This window comes from Eschrichtius robustus, chromosome 9 (genome assembly GCF_028021215.1).
Source record: "Eschrichtius robustus isolate mEscRob2 chromosome 9, mEscRob2.pri, whole genome shotgun sequence".
Lineage (NCBI taxonomy): Eukaryota > Metazoa > Chordata > Mammalia > Artiodactyla > Eschrichtiidae > Eschrichtius > Eschrichtius robustus.
Window position 1 is genome coordinate 32,308,221 of NC_090832.1, and position 18,196 is coordinate 32,326,416.

The window sequence follows — 18,196 nt, forward strand, 5'->3', positions numbered from 1 at the left end:
AAAAAAAAAAAAAAGATACTGTTTCTTCATTCCATGGCATATGTAGCATGTCTGAGGGAATTTCGGTGGGTTACTGTCAAAGCGCTTGCCGTACAGACAGAGTGGTACGGGGCAGGGGAGAGGTCATAGGAGCTGAAATGGTTAGTGAAGGCCATACACAAAACGTGGAATATTAAGTGGACCTCAGAGAGATGACAAAATTGGCAAGGCCCAGAGTGCCTGGGGAAGGGCACTGGAGGCAAGGGGTTAGGGACACCCAAGCGCTAACACCAAAATAAGTGTAGCAAGTGCAGGGGCCACGCCGAGAAGCTCCCTCAAGAATATACGGAGCAGCGTGTGACGGATGAGTGGGTTGGTCATGCTCAGCTTGTGATAAAGTTTCAGTGAGAAACTAAGGAGTTTTAGCTTGTTTCTGTAGCTTAGAGCTATCAACGACTCTCAAGCAGGGTGGAAAGCTGTCATTCAGGCCAATGGCCACCGACGCCTGCTGCAGAATCTTTTAGAATCCTTGCCTTTCAATTTATGCTGCTCTGTGATTCTTTCTTGCGTAACCTTTCCTTTCAATAGGTCGCTGCTGTCTGTTCTGACTTATTGTTAACTCTTTGCTCTTCCTTTTCTGACCTCTCTAGAGCCTAGAAGAGGAGATATCATCAATTTTGTTTAGTGACAAGGGCTTTTCTGGTAGCATGAAAGCCTCCTTCACCTCAGCCAGCACTTGGACAGCAGGGGGCACTGTTGTGAACTCCAGTGCGCCTTCTGAAAAGCTTTCTTCCTCGCCCTTCTCACAGTTGCCTGAGGTGCATTTTACTTTGTTTCCCCTGTTTTTAAAAGCCACGTATAAGAGTGATTTTTATTTTTTGAGTATTAAGGAACCTCTTCCTCCAGTGCTTTCACTGGTGCAATTAACTCTTCCTGGGAGAAACATTCAAGAAATAATGACAGAATTTGGACTTGAGGAAAACATACTGATTGGATGTTTCTCTTGCTTCCTTTCCCTCCACCCCCATTCTGCCTAAATTCAGAGAATCATTTAAACCACTAAGGCCCAGAGTCTGAGTTGTTATGTGGAGGGAAACCTTCAACCAAGTAGAAGCTAAGTATTTTTTGCAGAAAAGTTTTCAAAGCCTAAATGTCTTTTAAACATCTTCTGAGGGTTTATTATTTTAAAAATCCTGCTTATATGGAAAAATTCGAAGTGCTTGCCATACTCAATGAAATAATTATTTTCATTTTTTGGAATGACCCCTAAGGGATTCCCTGAACTTGGGCAGAACCCATCTGGCCATTTGAGGTTAAGTAATAAAAATAATGATAATGAAATGTCTCCTTTAGAAATGTTCTGATCCCTGGATATCTTTATTTATAAAGAAGTTTATAAGTAGGTACAGCTAAATGTTACCCCTTTACCAAAATAGATTTAGAGATTTCCAGTTTAACATCTGAAACCTCTGGGCTTTCAGTAAACTTGGAAGGGTGGCTCTCTTGGTCTGTCAGTAACGTGATTTACATGGTATTAATTTTGAGCAATGAAAACGTGCCCTTACCATGCCTTTAAGAAAAACAGGGCAGATCAAAGACAGTGTGTGAGTATCTGTTGATAGGTGCCCTTTCAGGACCTTTTGCTCATGGTTGTCCGTGTTGCTGGAGCAGATAAACATGAGGTCGTGTTATCGGTTACAGGAAACAGCTCCAGTCCAGTTAGTGTCTGGGCAGCTTCACAGCAAGGTCTCTTTCTGCCCAGAGGGTTCAGGGGTGCAGTGCTCTTCATTCAGCATCGAGATACTTTCTTCAATAAGTAGGGCTACTATCTCTAGCTGAATTTTTAAAGTTAGAGCACAAGGCATTAGTGCTACCCGAATGTCAAAAAGTTGGCTAGGCTTTATGTAAAGTTAAAAAAAAATAAGGAAAATTTTAATCTTTAAAAACAGACTCCTTTGTAAGAAAGTTGCTACCCTGATTATCAATACTATAGCGTAGGAAGTTATATTACTAATGTATTTCGTCTTCAGGCATTTATTGAACGTTTAGGTACTGTACTTAACTGGAGTAAATCTACTCCCCCAAAGTAGATGCCTGCAGGGGCTAGCAATGTGCATCTCAAATGATAAACTGGGTCCATTTCAGTTTTCAAATGGAGGAGCTAAATTCTAAGAGAAGACACTTGGAGCCATAACTGACATCCACCCTAATATTATAATATCCCTTTTGCTAATCTATCGCACAGTTTGGGATGTTAATAACCGTTTCTGAAATGACAACATTTTTATGTTAATAACTATGTGAGACAATTATAATTTTGCCAATTAAAGCTGATTTTTCAACAAGCCAGCAAAAGACAAAGGCATCATCTTATTAATACTATATTCATTTAGGAATTAGGGGTTCAGGCCAGGATTTTTTTTTTTTTTTTTTTTTTGTCTGATTAAAATCAAACTGTCGAATAGATTTTAAAAGTCTTAACATTTAAACTTTAAAATAATGAGTAAGCTCTGGTATAATTCCATTTTTTCCCCCTACCTTTTCAACAAGAAGGAGCTTATAGGTATAAGTATAATAAAACCATTTCATCTCTTTGGGAGGATGCTAGCTGTTTTTGTGTTTTTGTTTCCTTCCCTAAGCTTCTTGCATTTGTCTGGATTGTCCTTCATGTGACCTCGGGCAAAGGTTTTTGTAGCTGTTGATTCTTGCTGTTCTGTCTTTGCGGTGTCGGATGTTTGTTTTGGTGGGCGTCGAGGAAAACCTTTATTGATTCTGTGTCCTCGGTTGCTTTTTGTTCCGCAGAAATGCGCTCCTGAGTCCGAAGGGCCTTGCGCCGGAGCCAGCGATGCTGTTAAGGTTCTCCCCTTTTCCATGTTAACACCATCGCCCGACGTTTCCAATCCCGCTCACGTTTTCACCCGCTTCCCTTTCAGTCCACCACCATCATCATCATCATCTTTGCTTTTCTCCATGACATGAACCTGCCGTCGGTTAATTTTGCTTGCCGTCGTTTTGATTTATTCATCTATTTTTGTTTCCCCCTCATCCATTTTTGTTTCTGTGCAGAGTTCACTTGAGACTCTGAATATAGTGGAGGAGAAGAAGCAGGCAGAGGTTGGGAAAGACGAAAGAGTAACCCCGGCAGAGATGAACGGTAAACAGCCGTCCCCTGGGCATGGTCCTGGGGAGATGCGGAAGGTGGAGCCGGGGACGCAGAAAGACTCCACCTCCCTGTCTTCTGAGAGCAGCAGCGAGAGCGAGGAGGAGGAGGACGTGGGGGAGTACCGGCCCCACCACCGAGTGCCGGAGGGCACCATCAGGGAGGAACAGGAGGAGTGTGAAGAAGAGGTGGACCAGGCGCCCGGCCAAGCAGCCGAGGTAGTAGAGAGGCAGGACCCAGTGCCGGCAGCCAGCAGGCTCACCCGAGCAGGTGCCAGCGTCGGCACGGTAGAAACAGTGACCCAGGAAAAGGTAGCGGGCCCCCAGATCCCTGCCCCGAAGAGTGTAAACGAAGGCGCCGTTAAGCAAGACGTGGGCGAAGACACGGAGGACGAGCAACAGAAAGTTAACGGAGAGGTGGCTCCCGTTGACATTGATGTTTTGCCGCAGATTATCTGTTGTTCAGAGGTAAATGGGAGACCCCAGCGGGAGCTCATCGCTAGAGCGGTTTCTCAGGTGGAGCACACCTGCCTCTCTTCTTCTCCTGTCCTCCCAGGTCTCCTTCAGCTTCTTCGACAGGATTCTGATTTCGATCTCTCACGGGAGGAAGGGGGAAGGCCCTGCTTTGTCGATTTTTCTGCCCTCTCGGGTCACGGTTTCTGGCGTCTTTACCGCAACTGGATCACCCGATAAACTTTCCAACAGCAGCCTGTCGGTTTTTCCCTTCTCATTTCACATTGAAATTTTTCTCTGCATGTTTTTGGATGTTTTCAGTGGTTTATCTTTAGTTGCACTGCCTCCTCACAATGCCTTTTTGTTCATTAGAAAATGGTGTATGTAGTGTTGAAAAACGGTCAGTGTGTGTGTGTTGCTGGTGTCACGACTGGTTTTGACCTTCTGGCTCATTCTCTCTTCAGTTTAAGATTTTCAGAGTGGCAGCAGGCTCCGATCACCGTGATGCTCTGAATTCAGCATCTAGCCCTGATGAAAACATTATTTCTTGAATACCCCTGGCATTTCAGGTTTTAGATTCCAGGGATTGTACCGTCTGGTCAGGAGACTTAGCTTTCCTTCTGGGCAGCGAGAAGCTAACAGGAGGATACCCTTCTCTTCTCGTTCTATCCTCTCATCAATTCTGGATTATTTGCCAAGTTTGATTATGTGTTTTGTGAGTTGTCTCCATTGGGTTTGGGTCTTTTCCTCTTTCTCTTCAAGAAAGAGCACTTTCCATACTCCTCTTAGATTAAGTCTTGGTCACTAGGTGCAGTGTCTCTGATTTGGGAGTTAAAGTTATGCTGAGGGAGGATTTACTTCCGTGTGAGTGTTCCTTGATTAAAATTAAATGCCGACAGTAGAGGGATTATCCATATTTGCTCTCTTTCATGGGGTAGAAAATCTTGAAGTGACTTTGTCTTGAAATAATTAACTGGATTTATGTTACTTTTAAACTTCGGATTTCACTTCAGAGAAGATATTTTGAAAGTCTTTGAATGCTTTGAACTATTATTTTCTGCATTTAATATACAGGTTATTCCTCTTTAAATAATTACACTTGGGAATTTTCTCTCAAGGAAAGCACTGTAGTGTTTTGGTAGTAGTATAGTCTGATGGTGTATTAAAGATACATGCTCAGCAGACTTACAGTGTTAACAGGCCGTGACCATCTCTTTGAATGTTTTAAATGGTTCAAAGCATTAATGCAACAGTGGTGGAGTGACTCTACAGATATAACGTTTTAACTTATGTAATACAGAAGAAACACTGTAAGATTTAGGCAGGTATAACTGAAAACAATCCTGCTTGAAGATATTCTTTCTGAAAATGGGATCTCCTTGTCAGTAGGGCAGAAAAGGCTTTTTGGGAAAAGAGCAAATCTTAGCCTACTGACCAACTGTGCCACTTAAAGGCACACACACAAACCTTACAGCCTTCACACAAACTATATGCTTCTTCAAACTGTAATAAAAATTGAGGCAGGTCACTTCTCATCGTTCATTCTGTTTTGTTTTCTTTTCAATTTTATCATTACTTGCTTAAAGCTAAAGTTTCCATATCACTGTATGCCAGGCTTGACACGTAAGTAATTTGGGACCATCATAATTTGAAGCCTACCACAATTTAGGGAGCTATTATGCTAGCTTATTCTTCGTATATATCTATACACATATATATGATATTTGAAGGAAAGTGTTTTTCTTTTGTCTTTTGTTTTAGATTATTTCCTTTTACTCTTTTCTTTTGTTCATGAGTGTGTGTTTGGATATATTTCTTACAGTTATTTTTGAAGGCTCCATTAAGCACTTTTACTTTATTACCTCTAGAATTTATGTTTCCCTTCCTTTTCACTTCAGCCACCAGTGGTAAAAACAGAGATGGTAACAATTTCTGATGCCTCACAAAGGACAGAAATCTCCACCAAGGAAGTCCCTATTGTCCAAACTGAGACCAAAACCATCACATATGAGTCTCCGCAGGTACAAAGTCTCTAGACTTGGACTGTTTGAGTTCTTTTTTACTTAGTCTGTTTCTGTTTTCATTCTGTCTTCTCCTAGTTTGTGTTTCTGACTTTGACATAGCTTTTTATATCTCCATTTTATAACTGTACTTCAGCAACGTAACTTGCTACAATCAAAAAGGTGACCCAGTAATTATGGGGGGAAGCGTACATGTGATTTTTTAGGACGGGCAGTACCAGTGTTGTTCTTATTATTCTTATAAGCCATTTCTGGCTTGATGTATCCGGGAGTGTTTATGTACACTTGGGAAACAGATCATCTTACAAAGTTTGTTGGATCTCATTTAATTTATGGATTCGTAGAATTTAATTTAGGCTTTTATCCCCTCCTCCAACTCCACGAAGACAGAGCCATTCAACTCACTCTTGTTTACAAGTACACACATATGCACACACACCTGTGCTTCTCCTCATGTGGGATTATTTTCTGAAAACATATGTTGCCATTCTTATGTAAATGTGATACTGTGCGTCTAAATAATTACCAGATTCGTGTGTTTGATTTTAGGTGTTCACACACTGATTCTGTAAAGATTTGAAATAAGATATTTAACCTTAAGGGTAACAAAAAAGGGGAAAGTAGTCATCATTTCAAAATGGAACCGTTTAGAAACTGGGACAACTCTTTTTTCAACTGAGAAATTTAGTGTTCTAGTAGGATTGTACCATGGTGGAGGATGGCAGATTATTGTCCTCTCGAAATATTTTTTAAAGGCGTAATGTGTTTATGTGTGAAACATTCCTTAAAATCATTTTAGATATGCTCTCCGTAAATGTGCGTAGATCCCACATAAGCACAAATAGGTTTCTTATGAACGGGCGTGGTAGGAGAGCGTGTACTCATGTGTTTCTGTTGTGGTAAGTGCCCTTGTAAAGAAGTAGAGGTGCGTGACCCAAGTTCGAGAGATCTCCTCCTAACTTACAGTAAGAAAGACTCTGCACTTTCCAGTTATTTCCTGTCAGTGTCAGGAAACTGGAGATAAATGTGTTTGGTGATCTTAGCATAAACTCATAGCCTATTAATGTGCTTCATTATTTCCCTTGGTAAACTCTAGAACTTTCTAGTATCAAAGCAAAGAAGTTAAACCCTATATAGACATAGTATAAGATTTATATATAAGCTATATATATATACACACATAGAGAGAGAGTGCGTGCACATGTGTGCACACGTGTGCATACGTATTGAAATACATGTAGCCGTGTATACGCACAAACTATTACAGGAACAATGTCATTTCGAAAAAAATCTAGAGATAAGCGATTAACCAAATCGCTTAAGCTTAGTCTATCCTAGTCAGGTTCTGTTGCTTAGTAATCTGAGAAAACGTTTATTTTTACCCACCTGTGCTTAAAAAAACAACAAACTCAGCACTTCTGGTCACTGTGGAAACTTCTCTGCTTGGTTCTCTGCTTTCTTCTTCTAGCTTCTGCGAATGGCCCTCGGTCAGATTTTCTCACGACTCCCCTGTAGATTTCAGTCCCACCTTCTACTTCCATTCTTCGTTTTTTCTCTCTCCGCCCAGGGTTGGCTTCTCCATGTGCATTTAGCCCTTGACTTTACTCTGTTGAAATGCCAGCCAATCTCTGATCAGTAAATCACCACTACAGACATGCAGAGGATAGGCAGCTAGCATCTTCTGCCGACTCCTTAGGTCTTAAAAGCTGCATGTCCGATGGGGAGGGGTCTTCCCTGACAACGTAACGGAAGTTAAGCCTTACTTTGTATTTTCCCCCCAACTCTCCAAAGATTGATGGCGGGGCTGGTGGTGACTCGGGCACGTTACTGACTGCGCAGACCGTCACCTCCGAGTCCGTGTCGACAACGACAACCACACACATCACCAAGGTAAAGCAATCCAGGGGAACGTACACTGCCAACAGAATCTTTCCTGAATGGTTTCTTTGTTCCTATTCACACTTCCAATTATTACGCACAGTGCCAGTGGAATAAAAATGCCTAGATTTAAAGTATGCAAGAAACTGGGCTCCACTGACATTTGTATTTAAACCAAATTGCAAATTTGTAAAGTACAAGGGGGTAAAAATATGTTCTAAATAGCTCTACTTAAGACAGCTGTAGGAGCAGAGGGAACCTAATAAAATTGGAAGCCTAGGTTTGGTAAGTATAAGTCAGCTCTCCTGACTGAAGCAAGGAAGTGAAGACTGCCATTGAAAGTTTTCACCGAGTTGTTCAAATCATGTAAATTTCCCCCATTGATTTAAGATACCAGTATGTCGATTTGGAGCATTTCTCCAGATCACTCTTTAAATGTTTAACACCTGATGACCAGCGATCCTCAAAGTGTGGTCTCTGCACTGTCACCTGCAATCTCACCCAGGGACTTGTTAGCAGTGTGAATACTGTGACCCCACTCCGGATCTTCTGAAACCCCGGGAGTGTTTAGGAAGCCCTCCACGCGATTCCAGTGTGTGACGCGGTCATCACCTTTCTAAGGCAGCATTATTTTCCAGTAGTTCCTTTTGCTTCTACTTCTCATGTTTGGTTAGTGCTTGAAGGTCTCAAATGTATCCCTTGTGCCCTCCTCACGCCGCATTTCAACAACAAAAAAAACTTTATGAATTAAAAAATGTCCCATAAGTGCAAGATGGTATTGGTGTTCATTTTAAAGCATGTCCAGTTATTAAGACCTAATGATCTTAGTGATCAGCCTTGTTTCTTAACAGTTAAGTGCAATACCTGTGACTGTGTGTAAATTTATCAGTGTTGTAGAGGTTGAGTGTGCACTTTCTCAGGACTGGGTGGTGTTTGCTCATTGTTTATAGAGTGTCACAGGCATATGATCTCTCAGCCTCTATCATGCCCCAGGCTCTGTCACCTCGCTCCAAGCCAGTAACTCTGTAACTCTGTGGGCAGTTCACCCAGGAGCTCCTACCCCCGGGTCCCCTCACAGCCTTTGTTCAGCCACGTTACATGTTCATGTCACAGCCACGTGCAGAATCAAATCAGACATTGGATGAAAATCTTTATATCGCCCTCACACATCTTACCTATCTTAAACCAAGTCCAAGTCTTCTTCTTCTTTTTTTTTTTTTTTTTATTATTGCACTAAACCAAATGAAGAAAATCACCAAATGGATCTGTATGATGCCAGTCAAACAATTTCCCAAACCTAAACCAGATGCCTAAATTATTAGCATTCCTTATAAACTCTACATAAAACAAACAACTATTTCTCCTTTGCTCGCTTCTTTTCAAAAATTGGCCAATTGGAAGTGAAGAAACTCCGGAAACTGTAACGGAATGTTCCAGTGGAACTGTTTGGATTAAATGGCATCTGTTGCATCTTAGTCTCACCTGAATCTTGATAAGATAGTTTTTAAGGTTGCTTTCAGTTTAGGAGTGCTTACAGATGATGCTACACTTTGAACGATCGGATTCTCTATGGAGCTTAAAGAAGTTTCTAGAACATCAGTCTTCCCCACCCAGTGTGAATTGCTTAACGACGATCAGAAGGTCTAGGTGTGCGCCATCTCTGTTTTCTCTGATTATGTGTAAACATGTTTTAGTGATTGCTAATCCTCCCTCCCTTCTGTTTCTTTATGACCTTTAGACTGTGAAAGGTGGAATATCTGAAACAAGAATTGAAAAGCGCATCGTGATCACGGGAGATGCAGATATTGATCACGACCAGGTAAAGACTTGAGGTTCTGTTTCTGAAACTGGCCACGTTTATTTTCTAAGTTTCTGTCATCATGTCACGTCCCTGTGTCAAACCGCTTCTCCCAGTACCTCCTTCCAGATGAATGCACCTCCTAAGCTTGGCATAAAGACCCTTCACAGCCTAAACACAACCTGTCCTTTCAGCCTTCCTAGCACTGAATTAGCACAAAATGTGGGTTGTTTTTCATTTCACACTAGCTCTACATGCACCTTTGGCTCACAATAATCAAGAGGATTTTTGGCAACCATCAGGCATTCACGTGGGTCTGGTTTAAAGGCAAGTCATCAGTTACTGAAAAATAAATGGCAGTTAAATGACACTGGCTTCCAAACAAATAAGGAAAGCCGCTAAGTTTGACTTATGCCCGCTTTCAGGAACTTATCAAGTATTTTTTTATAGCATTAGAAAAGTTGGGCTATTTACCTCTAGATGTTTTCTCCTAGTTATTACTATTATTGAGGGGTAGGAAAAGGTAATATAAGGTCTCTTACAAAGTGAAAATTTATATGTATTCAGAAAAGATTTTTTAAAGAATTGTACTTCCATTTTGTTAAGCTGAACAGGTGATGAATGGAACCGCTGGAGACTTGGAGAGTAGCTTTAATTTTAGACTGCAGTCCCAAGTGATGATAAAATTTTTTGTTTTGTTATTTTCTGAGTGATTTTAACTCAGCTTTAAAGGAGACCAAGCTCTTTCCCTTTTACAATAATTTGAAGAAATGGAAATGTTCAGTTGACCATCTCAGCTGGGGAGTAGGAACAAATGATAGTCACCCAGCTTTGAACACAGAAATTTTAGAGAACAAAATTTCTCGTTTAAGAAAGGCGTGCTATAAGAAAGGCCAAACAGGAATAGATTTTCTTCTATGCCTAAAAAGAAAATTACTGTTTTTTAAAACTCCTGTATACGTAATTTTACTTACATATTTCATAATGTATTTTTTTAAATTCCTTGAGAGTTATTATAGGTTAAAAGGTTGCCCTGACTCTGAATTTTGACTTAGTAATAGCGCTTCATTGTAGATGACTATACATGTGTCTGTTCACCACTAGAAAATGAATTACCTGTGTGGAAACCAAGCGTCTGGTTTCCCATATAGAGGATTTATTCTGCTTCTCTTCACTGGGACAGTTTTGAGTCGCTCTGACCTTAAGTTGGAGCAAACCCTATTCTTACTCTTTTTTCCTCTGGGACTCTCGCTCAGCATTTATTGAATTTCTACAGCGTGCTGGGCAGGAACCCACATTCTTTGGCCTGATGGAAGGTGAAAATCGGGGTCCTCTCCCAGCCTTTGTTTCCACCAAACAAGGCCCTTTCAGGGTTTCAAATGCCACTTTTTCCCTTGAGGGTTTACTTGCAGGTTTTATTTTATGTGTATTCTTTTGTCCTGTTTTTCCTGAAAACTCAAATCTAGATAGTACCGCTTCTGAACGGCAAATATTAAAAACACAGTCTGAAATGTAAGTTCCAAAATAACACAAAGTAACAAAATTCCTAACTCTTCCATTAGAAGACAATCATGACGCTGCAGCTTTAGCTGTTGCTGTGAGGACGCACACCTTCAGCCCATTTTAAAACTGAAGTGGGGTGAGGGGGCGGGGGAGGGATAAATTGGGAGTTTGGGATTAACAAGTGCACACACCACTATGTATAAAATAGATAAACAACAAGGACCTACTGTATAGCACAGGGAACTATAGTCAGTATCTTGTAATAACCTATAAGGGTAAAGAATCTGAAAAAGAATAGATATATGTATATGTATAACTGAATCACTTTGCTGTACACCTGAAACTAACAACATTGTAAATCAACTATACTTCGATTAAAAAAAACCCAAAAAAACCCAAAACTGAGGTCAGATATCCAAATGAAGAGAACAGATATTTACCTTTTTCGTGTTTATTTATAAAATGTCATAAACTTTTTTGAGTAAATGTAATTGTGGCTTCTGGTATGCTTGTCACCAGAAGCTCATGATGAGTTTGCTTTCCCCTTAAAGCCTGTACATGAGATGATGGAACTATTTAAAAGTAAAGGAGGGAAATTAGTTCCCTGCCAAAAACTGATGTTGATCGTGCAGTGACTTTAATGTCACTGACACCTTTTCAGTTCCTTGCCTACATTAAAGGAATTTTAATAGTGGAAGGGAAACCCTTCATCTGAGCAGGGTAGGAAAAGAAGGAATCTCTTTTGTGCTGGCAAATGAAAGAGGCGTGCTTCTGTAGAAACTCACTTTGCAGGTTCTACACCTGGTGCTAGTCGTGGCTCTCAGCTCCATACCTGGGAGGCATAAACAACACGGCAAAGTGTATTTCTTTCTAATAAAATAACTTCTCAATTTGGCAGTGCGATGTGATAGTTTTCTCACAGGTTTTATTGTTGCTGCAGTAAATTAACATTTTACAGTATTTAATTACGTGTACTGATACTATGGAAGGAAAGGAACTAAGGGCAAACTGACTTCAAATATGTTTGAAGATGATAATAGCAGTTTTCCATTTTCCCTACTTTTCTGCTAATTAAAGCATGTTTCACGCCTGCTACCTTCCCTTGGGTATCATGTATGTTTCCTCTTTGACAAATGCACGGGTTTAATGTAGGCAGATCTTTGTAATGAACATGAATTCAAAGTAGCTGAGAAGTTGTTCTGTAGCCATGTTGGCTCCCATCAGAGCTGTCCTTTCTCAAATTGGATTCCGGAAACCAGCAGGGAGTAGACAGTGTTGATGGTTCCAATCTCCCTCTTCCCTCTGAACACAGACTTAGAGCCTCCCTGATGTACTCGGTCTCCTTCCCCATTCATATTGCAGTTAGTACACGGCAGCACTTGCTGTCCTGCTCTGAGATGAGGTCCCCACTCTGCTCCTGCCCACTGGGCTGCCTGCTCTCCCCACGTGGCAAGCAGTTGCGCTGACGCTCAGATGGAAGCCTGGTCCCCTGTCTGATCCTCTCTTGTCCCAACACAGGTAGGTTGCCAGAGTTTGTTCCCCAGTGGAAACTTAAGCACCCTCAAGTGTCTTCCAAGCTTCTGAGTGAAACGTTTTTGGCGTGAAAATAATTTTGGGGGGTAGTTTTCTCTTTCTTTGTGGCATGCGGCTCAGGGTTTTGCTCAGTAACCTTCCAGCTGACAGAAATGATATTGTAAACAAGAAATGCAGTTGTCCCCAAAGGCAGGTGACAAAGCAGCAGGAAAATTGTGCTGCTTTTTTCAAATGTATGTTTTCCTTATGAGATACAGCAGTCTCTCTCCTAGTAGGATTTCTTTTTTGTTTTCAAGTTCTTTCCTAGATTTTGAGTGTTGTTCCGTGCGGTTTTCTTTTACTTTTTCCCCGTGACCTCTTTAAACATCTTTCCCTCTGAAAAACAGGATCTTTCCATTTTACCATAATCCTCGTATACAGTTTACTTTCTGATCAAACTCAGAGAAATCTTGTCTGCTTTCTCACAGCCTCATCCAGGGAAGAGCCCATGAATCAGTGGACGGGCAGCCCTCTCCTGCCCTGTAGCCCCCTGGCAGGGTGGTCCTGAGGAAGACCCATGAACCTTTGTGCCTTCACTGTTTCCACCTGTAAAATAGGGAGCTGTATTTTATTATCTAAAGATTAGTCTCTCTCTTTTCTTTAGCTTTACTGATTGTTTGTCGTCATTGTTGCTTGTGGTTTTAATTGTTCTGTGTCCTAGAAGCTAATAGATATTTTTCCTGCAACGTTCCTCAAGCAATTACTGAGAGCCTAAGAGGGCAAAGATGAGCAGGGCCTGGTCCTGCACTGTGAGTTTTTTGTTTTTTATATTTTATTTATTTTAATTTTATTTTTTTTAACATCTTTATTGGAGTATAATTGCTTTACAGTGGTGTGTTAGTTTCTGCTTTATAACAAAGTGAATCAGCTATACATATATCCCCATATCTCTTCCCTCTTGCGTCTCCCTCCCACCCTCCCTGTTCCACCCCTCTAGGTGATCACAAAGCACCGAGCTGATCTCCGTGTGCTATGCGGCTGCTTCCCACTAGCTATCGATTTTACATTTGGTAATGTATATATGTCCATGCCACTCTCTCACTTCGTCCCAGCTTACCCTTCCCCCTCCCCATGTCCTCAAGTCCATTCTCTAGTAGGTCTGCATCTTTATTCCCGTCCTGCCCCTAGGTTCTTCATGACCATTTTTTTTCTTTTTTTTTTAGATTCCATATATATATGTTAGCATATGGTATTTGTTTTTCTCTTTCTGACTTACTTCACTCTGTGGGACAGACTCTAGGTCCATCCACCTCACTACAAATAACTCAGTTTCATTTCTTTTCATGGCTGAGTAATATTCCATTGTATATATGTGCCACATCTTCTTTATCCATTCATCTGTCAATGGATACTTAGGTTGCTTCCATATCCTGGCTATTGTAAATAGAGCTGCAATGAACATTGTGGTACATGACTCTTTTTTTTTTTTATTTTTAAACCTTGGTACATCCTTTACATTCTATTTTTTTTTTTTTTAAATTTTTTATTTTTGGCTGTGTTGGGTCTTTGTTTCTGTGCGAGGGCTTTCTCTAGTTGCGGTAAGCAGGGGCCACTCTTCTTCACGGTGCGTGGGCTTCTCACTATCGCGGCCTCTCTTGTTGCGGAGCACAGGCTCCAGACGCGCAGGCTCAGTAGGTGTGGCTCACGGGCCCAGTTGCTCCGCGGCATGTGGGATCTTCCCAGACCAGGGCTCGAACCCGTGTCCCCTGCATTGGCAGGCAAATTCTCAACCACTGCGCCACCAGGGAAGCCCACATGACTCTTCTTGAATTATGGTTTTCTCAAGGTATATGCCCAGTAGTGGAATTGCTGGTCATATGGTAGTTCTATTTTTAGTTTTTTAAGGAACCTCCATACGGTTCTCCATAGTGGCTGTATCAATTTACATTCCCACCAACAGTGCAAGAGGGTTCCCTTCTCTCCACACCCTCTCCAGCATTTATTGTTTCTAGATTTTTTGATGATGGCCATTCTGACTGGTGTGAGGTGATACCTCATTGTAGTTTTGATTTGCATTTCTCTCGTGATTAGTGATGTTGAGCATCCTTTCAGGTGTTTGTTGGCAATCTATATATCTTCTTTGGAGAAATGGCTATTTAAGTCTTCTGCCCACTTTTGGATTGGGTTGTTTGTTTTTTTGGTATTGAGCTGCATGAGCTGCTTGTAAATTTTGGAGATAAATCTTTTGTCAGTTGCTTCGTCTGCAAATATTTTCTCCCATTCTGAGGGTTGTCTTTTCATCTTGTTTATGGTTTCCTTTGCTGTGCAAAAGCTTTTAAGTTTCATTAGGTCCCATTTGTTTATTTTTGTTTTTATTTCCACTTCTCTAGGAGGTGGGTCAAAAAGGATCTTGCTGTGATTTATGTCATAGAGTGTTCTGCCTATGTTTTCCTCTAAGAGTTTGGTAGTGTCTGGCCTTACATTTAGGTCTTTAATCCATTTTGAGTTTATTTTTGTGTATGGTGTTAGGGAGTGTTCTAATTTCATTCTTTTACATGTAGCTGTCCAATTTTCCCAGCACCACTTATTGAAGAGGCTGTCTTTTCTCCATTGTATATTCTTGCCTCCTTTACCAAAAATAAGGTGACCATGTGTCTGTAGGTTTATCTCTGGGCTTTCTATCCTGTTCCATTAATGTATATTTCTGTTTTTGTGCCAGTACCATACTGTCTTGATTACTGTAGCTTTGTAGTATAGTCTGAAGTCTGGGAGCTTGATTCCTCCAGCTCCGTTTTTCTTTCTCAAGATTGCTTTGGCTGTTCGGGGTCTTTTGTGCTTCCATACAAATTGTGAATTTTTTTTTTCTAGTTCTGTGAAAAATGCCTGTGGTAGTTTGATAGGGATTGCATTGAATCTGTAGATTGCTTTGGGTAGGATAGTCATTTTCGCAGTGTTGATTCTTCCAATCCAAGAAGATGGTATATCTCTCCATCTGTTTGTATCATCTTTAATTTCTTTCATCAGTGTCTTATAGTTTTCTGCATACAGGTCTTTTGTCTCCTTAGGTAGGTTATTCCTAGGTATTTTATTCTTTTTGTTGCAATGGTAAATGGGAGTGTTTCCTTAATTTCTCTTTCAGATTATTCATCATTAGTGTATAGGAATGCAAGAGATTTCTTGCACCGTGAGTTTTGAGGCAACTGGGTAATTGCAAGTATCACTCGAGTGTGGAGGGCAGACACCACGCTGGAGGCTTTACATCATTCCTTCAATCCATACATCGAACCTTAACATTATCTTTACAACCTTAGCATAAGTCTCAGGTTGCAGATGAGAATCCTAAGGTCAGAGAAGATCTGTTTTCGTCATGTCTCACAGTGCGTGCCAGGCTGAGTGGGATTCAGAGCCAGCATGTTTCTCCTACATGTATCATTATTTGGCAGTGGACTGGAGAAATGGGAAATCTGGGGAAATGAGATGCATTCTCTAAAATGAAAAAGGAGCCCATTTCAAATCTCCTGCTTCCTCAAATAAAGCAGTGAAACTGTCTTGGCAGGAGGAGGGATGGATCCCAGGTGATGGCTATGCTCGTGTATAGCCATCCCGAGAAAGAGCCTCTTCCTCTACTCACAGTGCTCTCTCCTGACCCCGCAGGCGCTGGCCCAGGCCATCAGGGAAGCCAGGGAGCAGCACCCCGACATGTCGGTCACGAGGGTGGTTGTGCACAAAGAAACCGAGCTGGACGAGGGGGAAGAGTAAGGTAAGAGCCTCGTCATCGGGGCCTTTCTCATGACTGTTCTGTATTCCTGAACCTGCCGAGTGATGTGAAAGGTACGTCTGCATCACGGTGCCTGTCTCCGGCAGTTCATTTGATCTTTCAGACTTTATCATCTCCGAGTACATCTGCTCTCGGGGACCTGCATATAGTTAATTATAAACTCTGTGGACCAACGGGCATCATGTGGTGTTAATAACCGCCATGTATTGAGAGCCGCTAATAATCAACATTTATATGTTACTTTACTATTTGTAAAGCACATTAATATAAGTTATCTCAATGTTCACAAAGAGCCTGTTAGGAAGGTGCTATTGCTTTCGTTTAGATGAGGGATTTTTGTCGTAGGGGCCCAAAGGGGAGATGAGTTAATCTTTTAAATGGAGACATTAAGAACTCTGTATCAGAGAAGGAACCATAAAGGCAAAGATTGCTTTGACTGTATAAAGAGGTAAAAATTTGAGCCAAACCAACAAAAACAAAAGTAAAAGGTAAGTGATAAAGTTCAACATACCTGGCAGAGACAGGATTAATATCCTGAATATATTAAGAAGCTCTTATGTGTCATCAAAAAATGTAAACACTTAAGTAGAAAAATGAGTAGAGGATTAAGCAAGTAAACCATGTAGAAACTAAGTAAATAATGAGCAAAAAGTGTTCAGCCTCGGTATTGTTTACATCAACACAAATGAAAAATTCACTTCTGAATCTGGCAAAGTTTATGCTTTTAGCCAGGGTCGGGGAGGTGGGGGGGCGGGGAATATACTTATGCTGCTGTATCAATGAGTAATATTTCCTGGAGGGCAATTTGGCAAAAACCCATGTCAGACATGCCTACCGTTTAAACTGCTGTGAGAAATTTATCTTAAATAATAAGAGACGGATACAAAGATTTACCTACAAGAGTATCACGTGTTTATATATACTAGCAAGAAATTTGAAACAATCTAAATGGCCAGCAGTAGGGAGTGGTTATACATTATGCTGCTTCCATGTGATGGCGCAATACATATAGCCTTTAAAAGCTGTGTTAAAGAATTCTTAAAAAATGAGTAAGTGTTCCTGATCATGTACGTATTAGGGTTTTAAAAAGCAGGTTTTATCACACAGCGCATATCCTTAATATTGCATTTTTGTTTTTAAAATGATCCGTACATTGGTCAGTTGATAGATAGATCCCCGCTGGAGTGGCTGGTCACAGAACCCGTCTTCCTCCTCGTGGCAAGGCCAAGTGCTCTCCCGTCGTAGGGCGTGAGGGGTCCTACCAGTGCACAGCCTCCCCTCTGACTTACTAACGTTTGCCAATCTGATAGATATGAAATGGCGTACAACTTAAGACATACGACATATAACTTACTGCCATGTAACTTTCTTGGTCATACAGATTCTTGATAGATTCTGGATACTAATCCTTTGTCAATTTTATGTGTTGTAGATATCTTTGTTTGTGGTTTGTCTTTTATTATTAATATAGGGCAATATATTAATATATTGAATGTAGTATTTAATATGTTAATATAGTTGAGTTATCAAGCTTTCCTTTATGGCTTATGCTTTTTCCATATCCTGAGGTGTTAAAGATATTTTCAATCCGGAAATTTTAATGTTGCCTTTCATGGATCAATCCTTAATCTATCAGAAATTTTTTCTGTGTGATTAGAAACAGTGATTTGTTTGCTTCCCGTATAAGTAGCCAGCATTCCAGCCCTGTTTACTGAAGAGCCCATCCTTGCCCCATCTAGTCTGCGGGTCAGATATCAAGTTTCTTACATGCATGGGTGTGTTTCTGAGCACATTCATTTCTATCAGTCTGTGTGTCTGTCCCTGCTCCAATACCATATAGCTTTAAAATGAGAATTGGTATCTAGGAGGACAACACTCCCCAGTTCTTTCTCTTCAAGAATGTCTTGGCTGTTCTGGGCTCCTTCTGTTACATATAAATTTCAGAATCAGAGTGTTAGGTTCTAAGATATTCTATGGTATTTTGATTGGAATTGCATCTGCTCTGTAGCTCAGTATACTGAGAATTACATCTTTATGATATTGTCTTCTTTTCCACAAATATTAACATCTTTCCATTTATATAGATCTTCTTTAATGTCTTCCAATAAAATTGTG

General features: G+C 40.8%; 1 protein-coding gene across 16 annotated transcripts in view; it reads left to right on the forward strand.

Moving 5' to 3' along the window:
* The window catches only part of EPB41L2 (erythrocyte membrane protein band 4.1 like 2), a 279,077-nt gene that overhangs the window by 179,879 nt on the left and 81,002 nt on the right, over positions 1–18,196 (forward strand). For 13 of the 16 annotated variants that reach the window (XR_011074932.1, XM_068551035.1, XM_068551030.1 and 10 more), the window contains 5 exons: positions 3,046–3,606; positions 5,490–5,612; positions 7,404–7,502; positions 9,229–9,309; positions 15,958–16,063. Coding sequence is in view for 15 of the 16 variants with exons in the window: in XM_068551035.1 (XP_068407136.1) it covers positions 3,046–3,606; positions 5,490–5,612; positions 7,404–7,502; positions 9,229–9,309; positions 15,958–16,062 (969 nt within the window). In the remaining variant the exon portion in view is untranslated. Of the gene's footprint in view, positions 1–629; positions 1,153–2,781; positions 2,836–3,045; positions 3,607–5,489; positions 5,613–7,403; positions 7,503–9,228; positions 9,310–15,957; positions 16,064–18,196 lie in introns of those variants that run through there. The other 3 variants (XM_068551041.1, XM_068551040.1, XM_068551039.1) reach the window with 3 other exon arrangements.